The sequence below is a fragment of the Mesocricetus auratus genome, unplaced genomic scaffold (assembly GCF_017639785.1).
Source record: "Mesocricetus auratus isolate SY011 unplaced genomic scaffold, BCM_Maur_2.0 Super-Scaffold_4256, whole genome shotgun sequence".
NCBI classification, from domain to species: domain Eukaryota; kingdom Metazoa; phylum Chordata; class Mammalia; order Rodentia; family Cricetidae; genus Mesocricetus; species Mesocricetus auratus.
In genome coordinates this window covers 84620782-84642251 of record NW_024429182.1, presented here as the reverse complement: position 1 = coordinate 84642251, position 21470 = coordinate 84620782, and the positions used below count along the sequence as shown (strand labels likewise).

At 39.3% G+C, this 21470-nt stretch overlaps 1 protein-coding gene and 1 pseudogene across 1 annotated transcript in view; one reads left to right on the top strand and one right to left on the bottom strand.

The window, feature by feature from the left end:
* Nucleotides 1-21470, top strand: part of Pde3b (phosphodiesterase 3B) — a 145597-nt gene that overhangs the window by 79301 nt on the left and 44826 nt on the right. Inside the window, exon 2 of the mRNA XM_040756090.1 lies at nt 16220-16270. Within this exon, the coding sequence (XP_040612024.1) occupies nt 16220-16270 (51 nt within the window). The remainder of the gene's footprint in view (nt 1-16219; nt 16271-21470) is intronic.
* Nucleotides 20041-20338, bottom strand: LOC121143692 (annotated as a pseudogene).

Sequence of the window (21470 nt, the reverse complement as noted above, 5' to 3'; positions counted from 1 at the left end):
GGGTTCTTCTTAGCAGGGCCCTCATACTTCAATGCATGTTTTTTATGGGCTCCCGTGGTAACATGGGCACTGGACATACACACAGACCCTAACTGCTGCAGGACCACAGATCCTGTGGCAACAGCTTAGGGCTGGATGCCACCATGGCCCTAAGTGACATCAGATTTGGATGGGCCCAGCAGAAACATGGTCCCTGGGTTCCAACCTGGCCCCATGTGGCGGTTCAGACCCCAGATATCTGCATTGCTTTCATTGTTAACAGGAGTCACAGACCTCAACACAGACTCTGGCTGTAGCCGGGATGGGGATCCAGAAATGGCTCCCAGCCACAGCTTGGGCCCAGACAGCAGATCTGAGGCTACTGAGGTTGGCATATTCATGGCAGTGACATGTCCCTCAGACACCAACATGGCCACAGGTGGCAACCCAGAGGCCAGGAGTTCTTGTGGCCTTTGGTGGCAAAATGGAGCATGAACATCACAGAGCTAGGTTGCAATAGATCCATATACCCAGACATGGACCTTAGGGGCATCCCAAGCTTGGATGTCACCGTGGCCTCATATGACTGCACAGACCACTCAGTTTGGCATTAGGACAACAGCATGCCTTCTGGTGGAGGCCCAGATCATGGACATCTGCCCTACCTTCAGTGGTACTAGAAGCCATGGATAACAGCATAGTCCATGGCTACAACAGGACCACAGACACAGAGATGACTCCAAGCTGCAGTTTAGGCCAGGGTGTCACCATAGCCCCAGATTTCTGTTCAAGGTACTCAGGTCTCCATGGACACTGAGGTTGCATTTAAGTCCAGAGCCTGGGTTTCTGCATTGCCTTTGATAATAATAGGAATCTTAGACATCAACACAGTTCCTGACTGAAGTAGGGCCATTGACCTTGACATATAGTCCAGGTTTGGATGTCTCCATGGCTCCAAGTGGCTGCACAGTCCACCTAATCTTTATGGTCCCAGTGGCAGCTTAGCCCTGGGGTACCAGCATGGCCTCAGGTGTGGGCCCATAACCTGGGCATCTGCATAGTCTTCAGTGGTAATAGGAGCAACTGCATTGATGCAGACTCTGGCAGCAGTAGGGCCATAGACCCAGCCATGGTTCTGGTCATCAGCATAGACTCAGTTGTTACCAAGGCCACTGCTGGTAGTGCCAGCCATCCAGATGGTTATGGCTCCAGCCACAGCAATCCCTCAGTCCCTCTTATGACCACAGGTGTTGACCCAGAACCCAGGCATCCATGTGTTCGTTGGTGGCCACAGGGTCCATTGACATCATCACAGACCCAAGATGCTGTAGGACCATGGATCTAGATACGGCCCTCAGAGGCAGCCCAGGCCCAGATGCCAACATGGCCCAGGTAGCAGTCCAGGTAACTCAGATTGGCATCACCCTGGATGTAGGGTGGCCTTTGGGTCCAAACTTGACCTCAGATGGGGGCCTAGACCTGAGGCATCCACACGACTGCTGATGGTAAGAGGCACCATGGACATAAACACAGACCCTGGCTGTGGTAGGGCCACAGACCCAGACATGGGCCCTGGCACATCTCAAGCTTGGATGACTCCATGACTCTGGGTGGTAACCCAGGCTTTTCAGATCTGTAGGGTCCATGCCCTGCAGTGGTGTGTCCCTTGGGTACCTGTACATGCAAAATTCCCTACTCCAGGCATCCTCATGGCTCTTGGTGATATCAGAAACTATGGACATCCACATGGATCATGACTGGGATAGGGCCACAGACCCAGACATATCCCTTGGCAGCAGCCCAGGACTGGATGACACCATGTCCTGGGTGGCAAACAGACTTCCTACATTAGCCTGTTCTTCACAGCCTTCACCCTTCAGATCTGTCTCTCCCCATAGGACATATACTTCTCTCTCTCCTGTTATGGATTATGCTCATTGTTAATAAAATGCTGATTGACTGATAGCCAGGTAAAAAGTATAGGCAGGGTGATCAGACTGAGGATGCTGGAGGAAAGAAGGGAGGAGTCAGGGAGATGCCAGCCAGTTGCTGGGAAAGCAGGATATGTAGAAAATGAGCCATGTGGCAGAGCATAGATTAATAGAAATGTATTAATTTAAATGTAAAAAGCAATGGTTTGCTTTTTAATGTGCTTTTGCAATGAGAAGTATAGAATCTGAGCTATAAGCCTGAGCTATTGACTGAACATTTGTAAATAATGCTAAGTCTCTGTGTGGTAATTTGGAGGAGGCTCCTGGGATGGGAAAACTCTATTTGCACTCTCTCTACCATATCTCCTCATATATTTGCTCACCATAATGTGTGTGTGTGTGTGCGCGCGCTTTCATCTCCAGATGCTTGGTTTTAATGTAGTCAAGCAGGTTTGTGACTTCTTCCCACCTGCCCAGAAAAATTCCAGTATTTCCTTTTAATTTCTTTAACTATTCCAGATTCTGAGGGACAAGAAGTAAGTCAAAGATCGTAATTTGGTAAGTGTTTAATAATATTATTATACTTCCTAGCTAATACTTAATCTATATTACAACGACATTTAGCAGTATTTTCATCAAAGCTTTCCCTCTTTGGGTGTGGCTGTGACTCAGTAGTAGAGTGTTTGCCCAACATATATGAGGCATGGGTTCTACCTGGCACTTTCAAAAAGTGTTTTTCTCCTTTGGCTTCCTCCCTATACCTAGTCTTGTTACTTCTCTTAGCATCGAGTACAGATATCCTGCGAAACCTGCCATATAAAATGTCTGATAGAATCCATTTCCACCTTAAATGTGTACTCTAATAGCCATCTCTATTTCTTTGCCTTTCTAGTTTGTTAACATTTTAGCCAAAGCTGAGTAAGTATATTTAAAATGTACATAAAATATAGACTGAAAACAAGCATCACTGATCCACTGTCACCTTCTTTTATTTTGAAGGCATGATTTTGGTATGTAGTGGAGGCTGCCAAGGATTTCACTTTTCTGGCTAAGCTGGTCTGCAACTTGTGATCTTCCTGCCTCAGCTTCCTGAGTGGTGCTGTTAAGGACAATGCCATCTTTGAATGTTGCCATTAGCATTAGTGTTTCCTATTTGCCATAGGTCTGACTAGCTTCTCTCCTCTAAAGGTATTCACCACCCTAAGTATCCTTATAGGATCCCTTATAATCCAATCATATTGTGTCACCTTATAGCAATAGATCAAGCTTTGGGCTTTTCCCCCTAAATTTGTTGTGAATAAAGCTTTTGTAGAGGGCAATAAGAACATCTGACTAATGCCAATTTTCTAAAGGTTAGAGGCTGGTGAGATGGTTCCGAAGGTAAAAGTGCTTGCATGTTAAGTCTGACAATCTGGGTTTAATCCCTGAACCCACAATCAAAAAAGAACCAGTCCTCAAAAAGATATCCTCTGGTTCCTCACGCCCTACTGTGACATATGCATGTACATCACACACACACACACGAAACACAATTTTGAAATCGTTGTTCTTTAAAATTCTTACTGTGAGACCACTGTGTCTTCATCCCAGCGGCGGGAACCAACACACCATAGTCTCTTGCTCCACCCATGGGACCAGGTAAACCAGGTCCCATTTCTGGACCGCCTGCCTGGGCCAGGGCTCTGCCACTGAGACTTCCATCCCAGCAGAGGCAGCAGGAGCCAAGGTACTGTAGTTTCCTGCTTCACTCACGGAACTTGGACTAGACTGGCTGCCTGTGCTTTGGGTCTATTGCTGCATCCTCCATCCCAGCAGCAGGAGCCAAGGCTCCATAGTCTCCTGCTTCACCCATGGGTCCAGGTAAACCAGGGCCTACTTGATCATTCACCATGATCATTCCAGGGATGCAGGAATGGTTCAAAATACGAAAATCCATCAATGTAATCCACCATATAAACAAACTGAGAAAAAAATCACATGATCATCTCACTAGATGCTGAAAAAGTCTTTGATAAAATCCAACACCCCTTCATGATAAAGATCTTGAAGAGATTTGGGATAATAGGAACATACCTAAACATCATAAAAGCTATATACAACTAACAGCCAACATCAAACTGAATGGAGAGAAACTCAAGGCAATTCCTCTAAGATCAGGAACAAGGCAAGGCTTTCCCTTCTCCCCATACCTCTTCAATATTGTACTTGAATTTCTAGCTAGAGCAATAAGACAACAAAAGAAGATCAAGGGGATACAAATTGGAAAGGAAGAGGTAAAACTCTCACTATTTGCAGATGATATGATAGTTTACATAAATGACCCAAAAAACTCTACCAGGGAACTCTTACAGGTGATTAACACCTTCAGCAAAGTGGCAGAATACAAGATCAACTCACAAAAATCAGTAGTATACAGATGATAAAAGGGCCAAGAAAGAAATCAGAAACATCACCCTTTACAATTGCCACAAACAACATAAAATGCCTGGGGGTAATGCTAACCAAACAAGTGAAAGACCTGTATCGAAAGAACTTTGAGTCTTTAAAGAAAGAAATTTAAGAAGACACCAGGAAATGGAAAGATCTCCCATGCTCTTGGATAGGTAGGATCAATGTAGTAAAAATGGCAATCCTGCCAAAAGCAATCTACAGACTCAGTGCAATCCCCATCCAAATCCCAGCACAATTCTTCACAGACCTTGAAAGAACAATTCTCAACCTTATATGGAAAAACAAAAAACCCAGGATAGCCAAGACAACCCTGCTCAACAAAGCAACGTCTGGAGGCATCACTATCCCTGACTTCAAGCTCTATTATAAAGCTAGAGTCCTGAAAACAGCTTGGTATTAGCACAAAAATAGACAGGTAGACTAATGGAATCGAATTGAACACCCTGAGATTAATCCACAAACCTATGAACACCCGATTTTCGACAAAGAAGCTAAAATTATACAGTGGAAAAAAAGATAGCATCTTCAACAAATGGTGCTGGCATAACTGGATATTGGCATGTAGAAGATCCATGTCTATCGCCATGCACAAAACTTAAGTCTAAATGGATCAAAGACCTCAACATAAACATAAACACTGAACCCCTTAGAAGAGAAAGTGGGAGGTACCCTTGAACGAATTGGTAGAGGAGATCACTTCCTGAACATAACACTAGTAGCACAAACACTGAGATCGACAATTAATAAATGGTACCTCCTGAAACTGAGAAGCTTCTGTAAGGCAAAGGAGATAGTCAGCAAGACAAAAAGGCACCCCACAGATTAGGAAAAGATATTCACTAACCCCACATCTGACAGAAGGATGATATCCAAAATTTACAAAGAACTCAATAAGCAAGTCTCCAAAACACCAAAGGATCCAATTAAAAAGTGGCTACAGAACTAAATAGAAAATTCTCAATAGAGGAGTATAAAATGGCTGAGAGACACTTGAGAAAGTGCTCAACATCATTAGCCATTGGGGAAATGCAAATCAAAGCAACTCTGAGATAATCATCTTACTCCTGTCAGAATGGCTAAAATAAAAAACACCAATAACAGTTTGTGTTGGAGAGGATGTGGAAAAAAGGGAACACTCATCTACTGCTGGTGGGAGTGCCAAATCGTACAGCCACTGTGGAAATCAGTATGGAGATTCGTCAGGAAAATGGGACTCAGTCTACCACAAGACCCAGCAATTCCACTCTTAGGCATATAGCCAAAAGATGCCCATTCACACAACAAGGATGTCTGTTCCACTATGTTCATAGCAGCATTATATGTAATAGCTAGATCCTGGAATCAACCTAGATGCCCCTCAACTGAAGAGTGGATAGAGAAAATGTGGTACATTTACACAATGGAATACTGCTCAGTGGAGAAAAAACAATGGAATCTTGAAATTTGCAGGCAAATGGATGGCACTAGAGGAAACTTTCCTGAGTGAGGTAACCCAGACACAAAAAGACAAACATGGTATGTACTAACTCATGTGTGGATTTTAGATATGGATCAGGGTAGTATCAGCCTACAATCCCAGTGCCAGTGAGTTTAGGAAACAGGGAAGTTCCTAAGAGAGATGCATGATACTCCAGAGAATTGGAATGAGGCAAGATCTCCTGAGCAGATTGGCAACATCCGGGGAGGGGAGAGGGAACCAGGAAAAAAGAGACGTGGATAAGAGGAGGGAAGAAGAAGGCATGGGGCAACAGGAAGGTTGAGTCGAGGTAAGAATAGAGGAGAGCAGGATGATAGATACCATAATATATTGAGTCATTATAGGCTTGAGGAGAGAGCTGACACTAGTGAGATCTCCAGAGATCTACAAGGATAACACCAAATGGCAAACTAAGCAATAGTGGAGAGACTACCTTAATAGCCCCTCCCTGATGATAAGGTTGGCGACTACCCTATATGCCATCCTAGAACCTTCATCCAGTGACTGATGGAAGCAGAGACAGATACCTACAGCTAAACAATGAACTGAACTCCTGGAACCCAGTGACAGAGATGGAGGAGTGATGAGCAAATGGGTCAAGACCATGATGGTGAAACCCACAAAGACAGCTGACTGGACAAGGGGACCTCTTGAATCCCAGACTGGTGGCTGAGAGACCAACAGAGGTCTGATCCAGTCTCCATGAATGTAGTCTCAGTGAGGAGGCCACAGAAATCACTGGGGCTTTCGATAGTAGATCAGTGTTTACCATGGTGTATGAATGATCTTTGGGAGCTCATTCCAAATAGAGGGATGCTCTCTCAGCCTGGACACATGGGGAAGGGCCTAGGTCCTGCCCTGGATGAAATGACAGACTTTGGAGATCCCCCCTAGGAGGACCTCACCCTCCCTGGGGAATGATGTGGGGATTGGTTAGGGGGCTGGGAGGACTGTTGGAGGAACAAGGGAGGAAGGGTTGGGAGAGGGAGCTGGGATTGGCATGTGAAGCATTCATGTTTCTAATTTAAATAAAAACATATATTGAGGGAAAAAACACTAATAAACTTGATTTGACTATTAAAATCTTACTGTGAATAGAGCGATAATTTCATACATGTATTCATTGTATAATGACTGAATCAAGGTAATTAGTGTTTTATCTTCTTAAGCACTTAGTATTTCTCTGAGTTGAAGTTATAAAATTTTCTAGTTCTTATAAAGTATATGACGAATGTGAAGTATAGGATATAGGCACTTTCTGTAATATATAACATTAGAAATCATTCCACCTATGTAACTATAATTTTACCTCTTGTTTAGCTCCTCTCTTTCCTTCCTTCAACCCATTCTTCCTTGCCTATATTACATTTTTATGAAATCAACTATTTTCAACTTCCACATATGAATGAGAACATGTGGTACTTGTCTTTCTGTTTGGCTTGTTTTGATTAACGTTATGTCTTCTAGCTCCATACCTGTTACTGCAAAAGACAGTATTTCAATGTCTTTCATCCCTTTTCATGGCAGAAATATATCCCCTCATGCATATCCAATACATTTTTTCATCTAACTGTAAATGGAAATAAAGACTGACTCATCTGTTTTGAGTCACTGAAGTAAACATGGCAGTGCATAGATCTGATAATCTTACTTAAGTTCCCTTGGATCAATAGTTAATAGTAGGATAGCTGGCTCATGGAGAAGTTCCGTACTGTTTTTCTTAATTTCTTTGCTAGTTTACCTTCCCAACAATGATGTCTATGAAATTGCCCTCCTTGTGTCTTCATCAGCATTGGAAAATCTTTTATTACAGTTTCTCTTCATTCTTGAGAATTTTATACAAGTATATAATAAGCTCTTACATGCTTTCAGTCTCCTCTTCCATGATGCTCCCTAAGCCTTGGACAGAGGGGGGATTGATTAAACATCAATATTTAGAAGGCATTTTCACAACTTGACTAATGAACAAAATAACAAGAGCAGGGTCTACACTAATAGCAGCCATTTATGTCTGACCAGGAATACAGAACCAGAAAAGCCATCATCAATGGGCAAAAGGGAAATAGATTGAGAAAAGAAAGAGGGAGGGGTCAGAGAGACCCACCCCTTAGGATCTACTTTCTCTAGTTGTGACCACCTCAAAGGTTCTTATACTCTCCCAAAAGAGCACAATCATCTGGGACTGAACTTTCAAATATATGAAAGGATATTTCCTTTTGAATGGACATGTCCTAGTTTAGCAATAACATGGTGTCTACTAACAGGAACAATTTGATTTCCTGCTTCTCTACTTTCATTTGCTTTATTGCTCAGGCTTCTTCTTCCAATGCTATGCCAAACAGTAAAGTCTGCATACTTAATTCATTTTTTATTTTAGAGGAAACACTTTGAGCTTTTCCTCATTCAGAATGTTGCCCACGGGATTGATGTGTCAAGTATTATTTTGTTGAGCTACATTCCTTTGAACTTATCCTTAAAGGATTTTTTTTTTATGAGACAGGGTTTCTCTGTGTTGTTTTGGAGGCTTATCGGTCCAGCCTGGCCTTGAACTCACAGAGATCTGCCTGCCTCTGCCTCTCGGGTGCTGGGATTAAAGGCGTGCACCACCACCGCCTGGCAACCGATTTTTTTTTTAATACAGAGTATTGTACTTCAAATGCTTTCGATGCATCGATCTCTTGCATTTTATATTTATTGATTTGTATATGTTCAGCAAGCCTTACATCCTTGTAAATAATCTCTCTTGATCTCTTGATCATGGTACATCATATATGTCTTTAAAAATACACTGTTCAATTTAATTAGAAGTTATTGAGAATTTTTACATCTCTATTCTTTGGGAATAATGTCATGTTCTTGTCTGATTAGGGTAATGCTGTCCTCTTCTAGTGACTTTAGAATGGTTTTCTCTCTTTCAATAATTTGAAATCAGCCGACTCTAGTATTTTTCTCTTTAAAAGTTGGTTACAATTTAGCGCTAAAGCCATCCAATCTTGAGCTTTTCTTTTTTTGGAGAAGCCTATTGATATATTCAGGTTTTCTGTGTGGTTCAACTTTGGTATGTTCAGAAATGTATCCATATTCTCCAGATTTTCCAATTTATTGGTGCATAAATAATATTAGCAAAAATGTTTTTTAAATGTTCTTGATAATAGTTTCTAATGATCCTTTGTATTTCTTTGTCATCTATTGTAGGTCTCTATTTTATCTTGGATCTTTTTTCAATTTTTTCCATGCCCAGCTACATATTTGTTGACTTTATTATCTTTCCAAAATCAATATTTCTTTTATTGATCCCTTTTGCTTATGTAGTGTCTATTTTTTTCTCTGATCTTTGTTATTTCTTTCTTCTGATTTTGGTGTTAGTTTATTTATTTATTTTTTTAGGTCCTTAAGTTGCATCATTAGTTTGTTTGAAATGTTTCTTTTTTATTTATTCACATGACTATTGCTATAAACTCTCCTTTTTGTTGTGGTTCTATTGTATATAATGGTTTTGATATATTGTATTTTGATTTATATTTGGTTAAAGAAATTTAAATGTTTGCCTCTGATTTTTTATTAATCTTTTTTATTCCAAAACATTGTTTAATTTCTGTATATTTTTATAATTTCTCAATTTCACTTTGATTTCCTGTTTATTTATTCATGAAGATTCATGTTATGATTTAAGTCTTTAAAAACTTGAGAAGACTTGTTTGATGGCCTAACAATAGTTTATTTTGCTAAACATTCTATTGGATAATGAAAAGAAAGTAGCTGTGCTGTAGAATTCCGTGAAGGTTTGTTAGGTGTGTCATATTAAGCATAGTCGTTTATTTATTGACTTTTCTGTCCCTTGATGAACATGGGGTGTTGATGTTCCCTACTGCTCCTGTAATTGATCTCCTTAGATTCAATATTGTTTGTTGTACATAATTGAGGTGCTCTGTTATTGGATGAGTATATGCTTGTAATTATTTCCTCTTGTTGAATTGATCTCTTATCATCTTAAATCATTTTGTTATATAAAATGAGCTTCATTGTGAAAGTTTCATTTGTATACATATCATATATATTTACACATATAATTTTATACATCATACTTTGCTCTTGTTTGCCCTGTTACTACCTCTCTTCTTTCCTCCTCAGAGATGCCCCCCCTTGCATTCATGCTTTCCTCTTTTGTTTCTCTTTCCCTTTCCTTTAGAATTCTTCCTTGCCTCTCACAGTTTCCTTCCTCCTTCCATGGGTTATATATAAATTTCTTTTTACAGTTTTTATCTTTAAGCATATTTTATAGAATGTAAGTATTACTAGTCTGTTCACATTTTGCTATGCTTATGTGGAACCTCATTTTCTGTCCCTTCAGTTTTAGTCCTTATATGTGAAGTTAATTTCATGTACTTGTTTTTAAGTTTAATGCATGCAGTCTAAATTTTTTAATTCAGAAATCTGACTCACTTAAATTTATGGTAATTAATATAAGGATACATTTCTGTAATCATCATGTTTTTTTTTCTCTTTTATACCTACTCTTTTACTCTTCATCATTTGTTTGTTGTGGAACAATTGTTCAACGATGCAAAGATGTGTTGCATTCTTTTATGTTGCATTTTTTTTAACTCTGTAAAGCAGTGTTACTACTTTGCCTACTTAGAACACCTGAGTGGTTTAATAAAGAACTGAGTGGCCAATAGCTAGGAAGCAGAAAGAAATAGTCAGGGCAGCCAGGGCAAGAGAATAAATTGGAGGGGAAAATCTAGACTTGAGAGAAGAAAGATGAGGAATGAGTGATAAAATGGGGAGAGGAGGACATTAGAGGGCAGCCAGCTACCCACACAGCCATGGAGTAAGAAGGAAAGAAAAGGTATGTAGCATAAAGAAAGGTTAAAAAGCCCAGAGGCAGATGTAGTTAATGAGAAAGACAAGTTATGTTAGAAAAGCTGGCTAGAAACAAGCCAAAGGAGGAGCTTTCATAAGTAAGAAGTATATGTGTTTATTTGGGAGCTGGATGGCAGCAAGCCCCCAAAGAGTAAAAACAAAACAAAACAAACTTCACCTGTTCTTTGTAGCTTGGTATGTTTCTGTATTGGTCAGACTTGATTTTGTTTTTTATCTTTTTGTTTTCCCCCATCTATGAATGGTAGATTTTTTTTTCTTTTTCTTTTACATTCTAGTATAGGACTTCTCAGGTATTTCTTGTGAGGTCAGTCTGGTGAGGTAATTCTCCCAACTTATGCTTCTTTTAATTTCTGAAGAAAACCATTTCTGGATATAGTATTACTGATTGGCAAGATTTTTTTAAAATAAATTTTGTTTAAATTAGAAACAACCTTATTTCACATATCAATCCCAGTTCCTTTTCCTTCCCATCCTCCCATTCTCTCCACTAACCCCCCATCCCATCCCCCACCCACTCCCCAGGGAGGGCGAGTCCTTCCATGAGGGATCATCAAAATCTGTCAAGTCATTTAGGGCGGGACCTAGGCCCTTCTCTGTGTATCTAGGTTAAGAGAGTATCCCTCCATGGGAAATGGGCTCCCGAAGTCCATTTCTGCACTAGGGATACATCCTGGTTCTACTGCCAGAGGCCACATAGACTGCCCGGTGCTCCTAGCTGACGCCTATGTTCAGGGGACTTGGTTTGGTCCTATGTTCATTCTCCAGCTGTCATACTGGCGTCCATGAGTTCCCATTTGTTCAGGTCAGGTGTTTCTGTGGGTTTTCCCATGATGGTCTTAACCCTTTTGTTTGTCACTCTTCCCTCTCTGAAACTAGATTCCAGGAGTTTGGCTCAGTGCTTGACTGTGAATCTGTTTCTGCTTCCATCAGCTACTGGATGAAGGCTCTAGGATGGCATTTCAGATAGTCATCATTCTCATTATAGGAGAAGGGCATTTAAGGTAGCTATCCACTATTGCTTAGATTCCTAGTTGGGGTCATCTTTGTGGATCTCTTACAATTCCCTAGTGCCAGATTTCTCTTTAAACCTATAGTGGTTCCCTCAATTGATGTGTCTCTTTTCTTGCTCTCCTCTGTTCATCTCCCCGCTCAGTATTCCTGATCCCTCCTGTTCTCCTCCTCCCTCCTCTTCTCCCCTCCTCCTTCCCCCTCCTCTTTCTCCTTCCTCTCTCCCTCTACCCCCATGCTTTCTATTTGTTCAGGAGCTCTTTTCCCTTTCCCCCTCACTTGGGGAAGTCATTTTCAAGAAGTTGTTTTTTAAGGTCAGTCTCTTCTGCTTCATTTGTACTGGAATGTTAGAGGCTTACTGGTGTAGAGTCTCTAGAATCTGGTGGTGTTATATTTGTTTTTCTGTTGCTGAGTATGTTTTTGTATTGTCTCCTTCCCATCTCTTCTTCTGGTGGGGGCAGAAAGAGCCTCTTCCTGTCCTGATGGTTAGGGGACCAGAGTTCCCTTTCGGTCAGTGCAAGCAAGTCCAATACTGTGGTAGTTCTCCTCTTTCTGGTCCTGGTCTTGTGGGTGTGAGACTAGGAGGCTGGGGTGTGTAGTCTTGGTTTGGGAGGGGAAGTTTACTGGAATTCCCCAGGCACTGGAGGGCCTAGAAACAGGCCCTGGTTAACCTGGTCCCTTGGGTGAAGAAGAAGATCCAGAAACTGGGATGTGTAGGCTCCTGCCGAGAGGGGAGGCTCAGTGGCAGTCCCCAGGCACTGAAAGAGAGCCCAGAAACAGGCCCGGAATTGCCTGGTCCCTGGTTGGTTTTTGTATGTTCCTTTGGCATGTGTGACTGATCCATGCTTCCTTAGAGGTTAGCAGGATAAAATCTGTCTTCTAATTCTACATGTAGCTGAGGATGACCTTAAACTTTTGATAATCCTCCCTTCATCTTCCAGCTTTTGGCATTTAAAGTGTGCAGTACCATGATGAATTGGTTTAAATGGTGCTGAGGACTGAACCTAGCACTTCATGTATGCTAGGCCATCATTCTACATACTGAATTACATATCCAGCACCAGTTTCCCATCTCTTCTCAACTCTTTAGGACAGGGTTTCATATATACCAGTTTTCATTTGTCTGAACTCAGAATATAAGCAAAGATGCGATTAATTGTATAAGCAAACAACAGGACTACTTTACACCAAAGTCTCTCCAACTATTTTCATTATAATTCCCTACCCCTACTCAGGAAACTCTAGACTTTTTTTTTAATGATACTTTAACACCCAAAATATACAGTACTTCTCTTTTTATACAATATATTTATTTATATAGTATAACTGTTAATTAAGATTTTGGCATCTCAAGAAGCAGTCTTATTTGTTTAGGTGCAATGGTACCTCCAAATAAGAGCACTGATATGACTGTCAATATACTTTTGGCAATAGAGCACAACTAACTGAAAGGGTAATGTTGATTGATCAGATGAGTCAGTGAAGTGGGCAGAATATTTGGTGTTAAGCTATCCAAATGCAAGTGTGCTTGCGTTAATAAATCTATTTATGCTTTGGCTAATACATCTTGGAACTGAGACATCAGTATTTGATTGTATCTTTGTGAAAGAAATAATCAAGTATGAGTCACATGACATAGTACAGATTTTCAAGCTTATATATCAGAATGCAAATTAGTAGATTATGGCCTGTCCCTTAAGTAATTTTTAGTTACATTTCATATGACTGTTTTCACTTATCTGTTATAGACTTTTGTTGGTAAACTTAAAAAAAACATCAGATTTATACAAGTCATAATAATGAAAGGAGTGGTGATTAAGCTAGTTGATATTCTCAATCACCAAGAAACTGTCATACTAAAATAAGAATTAAAGTATTGCAGCTAGATCTCCAGTGAGTCCTATAGAGACAGCATACAGAGAATGGGTCATTGCAGTCTCAAGTACAAGAAAATCTCAGGGACTTTAGGTTATCAGTCTTAATGTCTTAAACTACATTAGTTTCTTTGGAATCCAGATTGCCTGGTCATTAAGTCACAACCTAAAGTGATTAGTATAATACTACGCTTAGGGCCACAAGAAACAACTGTGGAAAAGTACTAATACTATCTTTTAAAATGTAACTTTGTGTGACTTCACCGCAGCCATGGTACTGGTCCATGAGTTTTTTAAGTGACTATAGTATGTTCTGATTTTCTTTAGAAAAAAATAGATTTCAGTAGGAAAAAGAAATTGCTTTCTGAAAGAGTGTTGATGAGGAAATAGTAATAATAACCACAACCCTTTTTTGAAAGACTAAAGGTAGTGCATTTTATAAAACAGAATTCACCAAATTATAATCCACTGAGACGATTATCCTGTCAGTCTTTCTCTGAATTATTTTTAATATTTTTGAGATTTTAAAGGAAAATACACAAGCAAGCAAAAAAGAAAAAAAAAGAATATGTTGCAAGGACCATATTTGGTTTGCAAAGCCTCTACTCTGTTCTTTTACAAAAATAGTTTTACAATCACTATTAAAATAGTTGAATAGGCCAGGCGTTGGTGGCACACGCATTTAATCCTGGCACTCAGGAGACAGAGGCAGGAGGATCTCTATGAGTTCGAGGCCAGCCTGGTCTACAGAGGAAGTTCCAGGACAGCCTCCAAAACAATACAGAGAAACCCTGTCTCGAAAAAAAAAAAATTGAATAGTGACCAAATTGGTAACACATTAAGATTTTTTTCAACCTTCTCTTTTGTTGCTTCAGCCATTGCCATAAGCATGTTCAGGCTTCAAAAGAGGCTTGCCTTTTATGTTCTCTGCCGAGGTAGAAAGGAGGTCTGGTTGGAACCAGTGAGACCAATGAAATTGTCACTGCCCAGTCCTACCAGTCGATCTGGAAGCTGATCAAAGATGGGCTGAACATCTGTAAGCCTGTGACTGTCCATTTCTGGGCTTTATGCCAGGAAAACACACATTGCCTGGAGAAAGGGCATGTGTTCGTGTGGGCATAGGGAAAGGTGCTGCCTATTCTTGAGTGCCTGTGGGGTTACTTGGATAAAGAAGGAATGTGGTTCCTGCACTGGTTTCTCAGGAGATACTGTGAACTTAAATTTGACCACTGCAAGTACCATAGCCTGCACAGGATATTTTAAAACAACCATAAAGCAATGACGATGACCACCACCACAACAACAGTAAAAGCAAATTTTCACACCCAGTCCATGCCACACATACCACATACAACAGCAAAGAAAAAGTGGCCATGAATTTGAATGAAAGAGGGGAATATGTGGTAGAAGTATATTATAAATTCAAAAACAATTTTAAAATTACATTTAAAGAGGACAAGATCAAGAAATAAAGTTTCCCTCTCATAGCTTCCCTCTCTTGTCTGCATATAGTGGCCTCAGTGATATATAACATCAATCAGTCATTAAAATAAAACAAGCCTTTAAAAAATTTTTTTGCAGCTAAAGACTTAAGCCCACACGGGCAAGAACCAACATAAATAGTGAAGTATATAGAAAAGTTTAGAATTTTTATTAAAAGTGTAGTAGACCCATTGAATATTAGTGTTCAAAGCCTTGTAGAAAATAACAATTATAAGGAATTAGTTAAGCAAAAAGAAGAGATATATTCTTTAACTCAAAACAGTTCATAGAAATTTAGGTAGTTAGAGGGTCATGTCTGTGATAGCTTACTAAATTCAAGTTAACTGTTTTGTTGAATGTAGCGACTGCTGTACTACACAAGCAGGTAACCAGGAAGCAGTCTACAAAAAGGGCACAGAAAGCAAGGCTGGGCTGACCAGTAGAAAGAAACAAAAGCAGTCATTACTTACTTATGTATTGAAAGGAGTGTACTTTGGTACTTGTAAAGCATTTCTTTAAGTGTAATTTAGCCTAGGGGACAAGCATTTCTGGAATTTTGTCCATGGGAGTGCCTTATTAATAAGGAAATAACTCCATAGACACCAATTTAAGATGATGATGATGACTCTTTGCGAGGGGCATCTGCTGACATGATTTTGGATCTGTTTTTCCGTTTTTCGTGATATTTTTATGCTTAAAAATTAAATCTACTTGTATGAATGTATTTGTCTCTGTGTGTGCCATGTGCATGCAATGCCTGTGAGTCCCCAAAGGGACATTGGATCGCCTAGAATTGGAGTTACAGGCAGTTTTAAGCCAACCTTTGTGGGTGCTGGGATTTGAACTTGGGCCATCTGTGACAGCAGTAAGTGCTATTAATTGTTGAGCCATCTTTCCAGCCCATAATAAATATTTGAAGGTTAATATAAGTCACTATAGTGCTTTTCCCTTTGGTTTACTCAGTTATAGATTATATGAATTGATGAAGTAATCTATAAAGAGATTATGTTTATTCTCATCTCCCCAACTCCCTTTCTGAGGTTTAAGCTGTTGTGGGCGTCTTCAGTGGAAGAGGGTGCATGTTTTCTTTGTGTGTGTTTGTTCACAGCTTGTAACTCAGTGCTCTTTTACAGATGATTCTTTGGGACTGGGACTTGAAGCAGTGGAGTAAACCTCATTACCAGGTAAGCACAAATGGCACTGATGTCTTTTCAAATTACCTGTCCTTTAGGTAACGTTCACTCATAGGACTTCTGTATAAAAAAATTGTTCTTTATCTGAGCTAAGTTAACCCAAATCTTCATGGTAAGAAGTTTATTAAACGTTTATTAAATATAAATGAAAAATAAAATAATAAGCAAAGTAGTTGTTTTAAAAGTACTTCTAATATAATCATGGCTCAAAATAAACTGTTTTCTTTATACTAAGGCTGAGGTTTTTAAATTTTCCTTTTTCTGGTATGGGATAGTGATGTACAGAGGGAGAGAAAGAGACTTTAGGCCATGTATGAAAGACTAAATCAACTGGCAAAACATTTTATTAGGGAAGTAAAACTGCTCTGCTTCCATTTTCTGAAATATTTCTTATTGATTTTTAATATATGTACAGAAACTGTACAACTCAGTGAATTTTCACTTCTGTGAAACTAGTACCCATGTGAAGAAAGAGACAATACTATGACCTCAGAGCCTCACTTACACCACTGTTTCCCCAGAGAGAATCCCTGTCCAGTTTTTCTTATTTTCACATTTCATATATGCATGCATAAATGGAAAGGGAATAATGCATACTTTAATATCATTTTTGTTCACCTAAACATTATATATCAGTACCAGAAAAATCAGAATAGGACTGTAAGGAGAAAGAGAAAATAATTTTAAAAAACAATATGAATCTTATATATTGTCATAATTGCTAATTTTTATTTTGGTAGTTCCTTTTGAATTATAAATGTATACATGTATAGTCTACTCTTAAACTGATTATTTCATATGGCATTTGAAATATGTTTTTACAGTAATAGAGAAACCTTAAGTATTTATGTTACAGGAATATTGTCGTTCTCTTAGCTTTATTTCACTAGTTGTCTCAAAACCAACTTTTGAAAAAAATGAATGCCCCTTTGAGTGGCTGATTTTTATTTTGTATTTAAATGTTTCTAGTTTACTTTATTATGTTTCGCATTGTGACTGTAGGTATGCCTGTGCATGCAGTGCTCCCAAAGGTAAGAGGAGGGTGTCTGGAGTTGCAGATGGTTGTGAGCCACCTTGTGGGTAATGGGAACTGAAACCAGGTCCTCTGGAAGAGCATCAAGTGCTTTTAACTGCCAAATCATCACTCTAGCCTCACCTTTTATTTTCAAACTGTGTACAATTGCCACAACAACCCCTAGGATGGACATGCCCTCAGGACATTGGTAATCAGATAAAACCAAGCTGTAGACACACCTGATTGACTTTATCATCATTCATGTTCACAAAGATCCTCAGTTTCTAGTTAAAAGAGAATCTGAATTACTGGCAAAATCTAAAGACAAATAAGCAGTAATGGTCAGAACTATGGACTTTTCAGGCTAATATATGATACTAGGTATCTCTGCCCTTTTTGCTTTTTCCTCTTCTTTTTTTCAGATTTAATAATTTATTTTTTACATTCCAATCCCAGTTCCCGCTCTCTCCTGTCCTCCCACTCCCCCACCTCCATTCTGTTCCTCTGAGATGGTAAGGCCTCCCCTAAGAAGTCTATTAAGTCTGTCCCATCACCTCATTGAGGCAGGTCAACCCCCCCCCACACACACTCACTTAGGCTGAGCAAGGTACCTCCCCATATAAAATGGGCTCCACTAAGTCAGTTTGTAGATTAGTGTCAGATCTTGAACCCACTGCTGGTGGCCTCATATATTGTCCTAGCTGTACCATCATCACCTGTATTCAGGGAGTCTATCTCAATCTGATAGCTGAGGAACATGCAAAAGTCCTTTAATTTTCTAACAAACCTTATCAAAGCATAGAATTCATCTATAAAAGTACACAGCTCATAAATGTACAACTTGATGTATTTTCTCACACTGAAAAATTAACATTCCCTATCCCTTTTTTGGCTCTCTTCCTAGTTATTCAGCTTCTGTCTGGAGTAATGTCCATCCTGAATTCTGCTGTTTCACTCTAGCTTTTTTATCTTTGAAAAATGGAAGCATTGTACTTTTTCTATTAAGTTGACTGTGAGATTAATTAGTATTGGATATAGCAGTAGCCTGTTTATTTCCATTTATTCCATTGAATGAATATAATACAATGTATTTATCGATTGCATTGTTTTGCTCCATTATTGTTTTATGCTCAGTTTTTTGGCTAGTAATACTGCTAGAACAGCCTTTTTGTTGGTTATGTAACTTGTAGTGAATTGCTTGCATATACATATAAATGTTCACTTTCTATTGATAGTGCCAGACAATTTTCCAGAGTTTGTGTTCATTTTACTTAACAACCAGCAGTGTATAAGTGTTCTAATAGCTTTGTAGCCCTATAAACATTTGATAGCAAATACATAACTGTGTAATGCTCTTATTGATAACTCATCAGGTTGAGGGCTATTTCTTATGTTAATTAGATATCCGTTGGTGAAACCTTTTGTAAATGTTTCATTTCATCTTTAATTTAACAATCAGTGAGAATTCTTTATATTTATTTTGGACATGAGCACATATGTACATGATCATGTATGTATAGTTCATATACATATCTGAACTATATGTACATCTGAGATATACTGAAGAATTCTACCCCAAGAGTTATGAAGAAAATTTTCTTCCATGCTACCTTCTAGGTGATTGCTTGTTAAAATTTAAACCTTTATATCTGTAGTACATTTATTATTAATTTCTTAGTTTGGATAATTTTGACTTTTTATATGTGTGTCCTATAGCTTAAGATGCCTTAAATTATTGTATTACATTAATTTATTTGGGTTGGGAGAGGCATGTGAATGTTAGAGAGTTGGCTTTCTCCTTCCACCATGAGTAGTTTAGGGATTTCACTGACCTGAGATACTTTTTTTTTTAAAGATACACACTTGACCCAATTCTAATTAGAATGCTCTACCAAAATAGAAATATTTTTTGAGGATTTCTGCTTTGTTTTTCAATTTTTTTTATTGGCTACTGTTTGTAAATGGGCAAATGTCTTCTGTAGAAAAGCAGTTCTTTCTTTGGAGGGGGCATGGTTCAAGATAGGGTTCCTCTATATAAAAGCCCTGGAAGACCTGGAATGCACTCTGTAGACCAGGGTGCCTCAGACTCACAGAGATCCACCTGCCTCTCCCTCTGCCTCCCTTCTGAGTGCTGGGATCAAATGCATGCGACACCATTGCCCTGAAATGCAGTTTTTAGTTTAAGCTTGTTTCCTTATTTTCTTCTGTTAGGATTTTACTTAGCTTTTTAAGTCCTGCCTTCATAGAATCTTACTGTCCTTTAAACCTTGCTTGAAATCTGAATTTGTTTTCCCAGACTATGCCATTCATACATGATACTGGATAAAGGCCTTGTCTGCTTCCTGTGAGTGCTCTGCCTCCTATCCTTTCTGTCTTGTGCCAATTATGAATCACTAGCAAATTCCTTGACTGAGAAAGAACAGCACAGATTTTTTTTAAAAAAAGTGTATATGGTGTATATGTATGTGACTGTGACTGAGCTCAGAGGCCACAGGAGCTTAGAGTTACAGGGGGTTGCTGTATAGGTGCTCCATAGCCATTGCTTGGTAGCCAAATCAGACCCCCGGGAAGAACAGCAAGCAAATCATAGTGAGCCATTTAGACTTTTGAGTTCTCTCTCTCTCTCCCTCTCCCTCCCTGCTTCCATTCTTCCTTCCCTCTCTCCCTTCCTCCTTCTCTCCCTCTTACCGTCTCTCCCTGTTCTTTTTTTTTTGAAACCAAAACATTTATTTTATGACTGAAATCCTCAAGATGAACTGGGTGCTGCAGCCGTTGCCCTCTTAGGTTTAGGTGTGCCTTCACACAATTCATGTCTGAATCTGCAATAGATAATTCTGAGTTGTCTCATCTGCCCAGCTCTGGTAGTGTTTTGTCTCTTAGCCTTGGCATGGTCTAAATCCAGTTATATTTTCTCTTGACTTAGCAGGGTAGCCACATTTACCACAGGTCTGCTTCTGAAGGTGGTAAGCCTGAGAGCCACAGCAGCAGCACAGTGTGTGCATCTTATTGCACTGTTTCCCGAAGGATGATGTTTCTTTCTTCATCTTGCTTCTGCTGCCCAGTCCAAAGAGAATGGAAGAGAAGGCTGCTTCTTTTGAGTTCATTTCTATCTTCTTTCTTAGCTATGAGTCCTTGACCTTTCATGCCCTAAATACTTGGTTGCGCTGTGTTGCCTTGAATGTATGCTATAGTATTTAATTCAGCTTTTCTTGTTTTAGGCTAGAGTTGATCTGATGCCATCTAGTCTGTCTTATTGAAAGTAATTTGAGATCCATACTGGTTTCCTCACTCAACTGGTTTAAATACGATGTGCTATATAGTAGAACTAGATAAAAATATGAGCTCATGTTATGTTAATTTCAATAACACTATTAAGCATCTCTGAAATTATAGTATATGAATTACCAGAGATTGTTTGTTATTTAAGGACCAAATACAATCACCACCATTGCCCCAGTTGCAGGTTCTCCTTGCTTCCTTCTTCCCCTCTCTTTCTGTCTCTTTCTCTCCATCTGCCTCTCCTTTAATAACATTTAAGATGCACAAACAATGGCTAACTTTCTGTACAAACTCAGGAATTTTACTCAATGTAAGACAATGAGAAATGGAATCATGTTCAATGTTAAAAGTTATCAAATTATTTGAATATTTAACTTAATTCTATGTTGAGTCATGTTGCTGCATTGCTCACCACTCCTCTGTCTCGCCTAGAATTAAAGAGCAAGACCTTGTCATAGACTTAAATGAGTTCACACACCTCAGTGAAATCCTTTTTATTTTTGGCTCTCTGACTCATCGACTACCCCCTTCATCATTAATTTTTCTTCATCATTAATTGTCCTGGTGTCCATGCTCTGGCTCAGACAGGCCAGCCTGACTTCTGCTGCTATTCTTTGTGTGTACTAGACTCTCTGCACCAAATACTTCTTTTGTATACTTCTGTCAGGTCCTGATATACATATGCCTTCTAAGTGAACAATGACAGTGGCTATCCTCTAAAATTGTATTAGCTCCAATTAGCCTTTGTTCACTTTTCTCTGTCTTCTCATTTTGTCCTTTTTATGATACTCAAAGTCTACATGACCTTTCACTGACAAATAACTTAGGATATAATGTTCTTAACAATTGTAAATAGAATTTCACCAAAGTTTTGGTTTCTAGTTCCAACTATGCCAT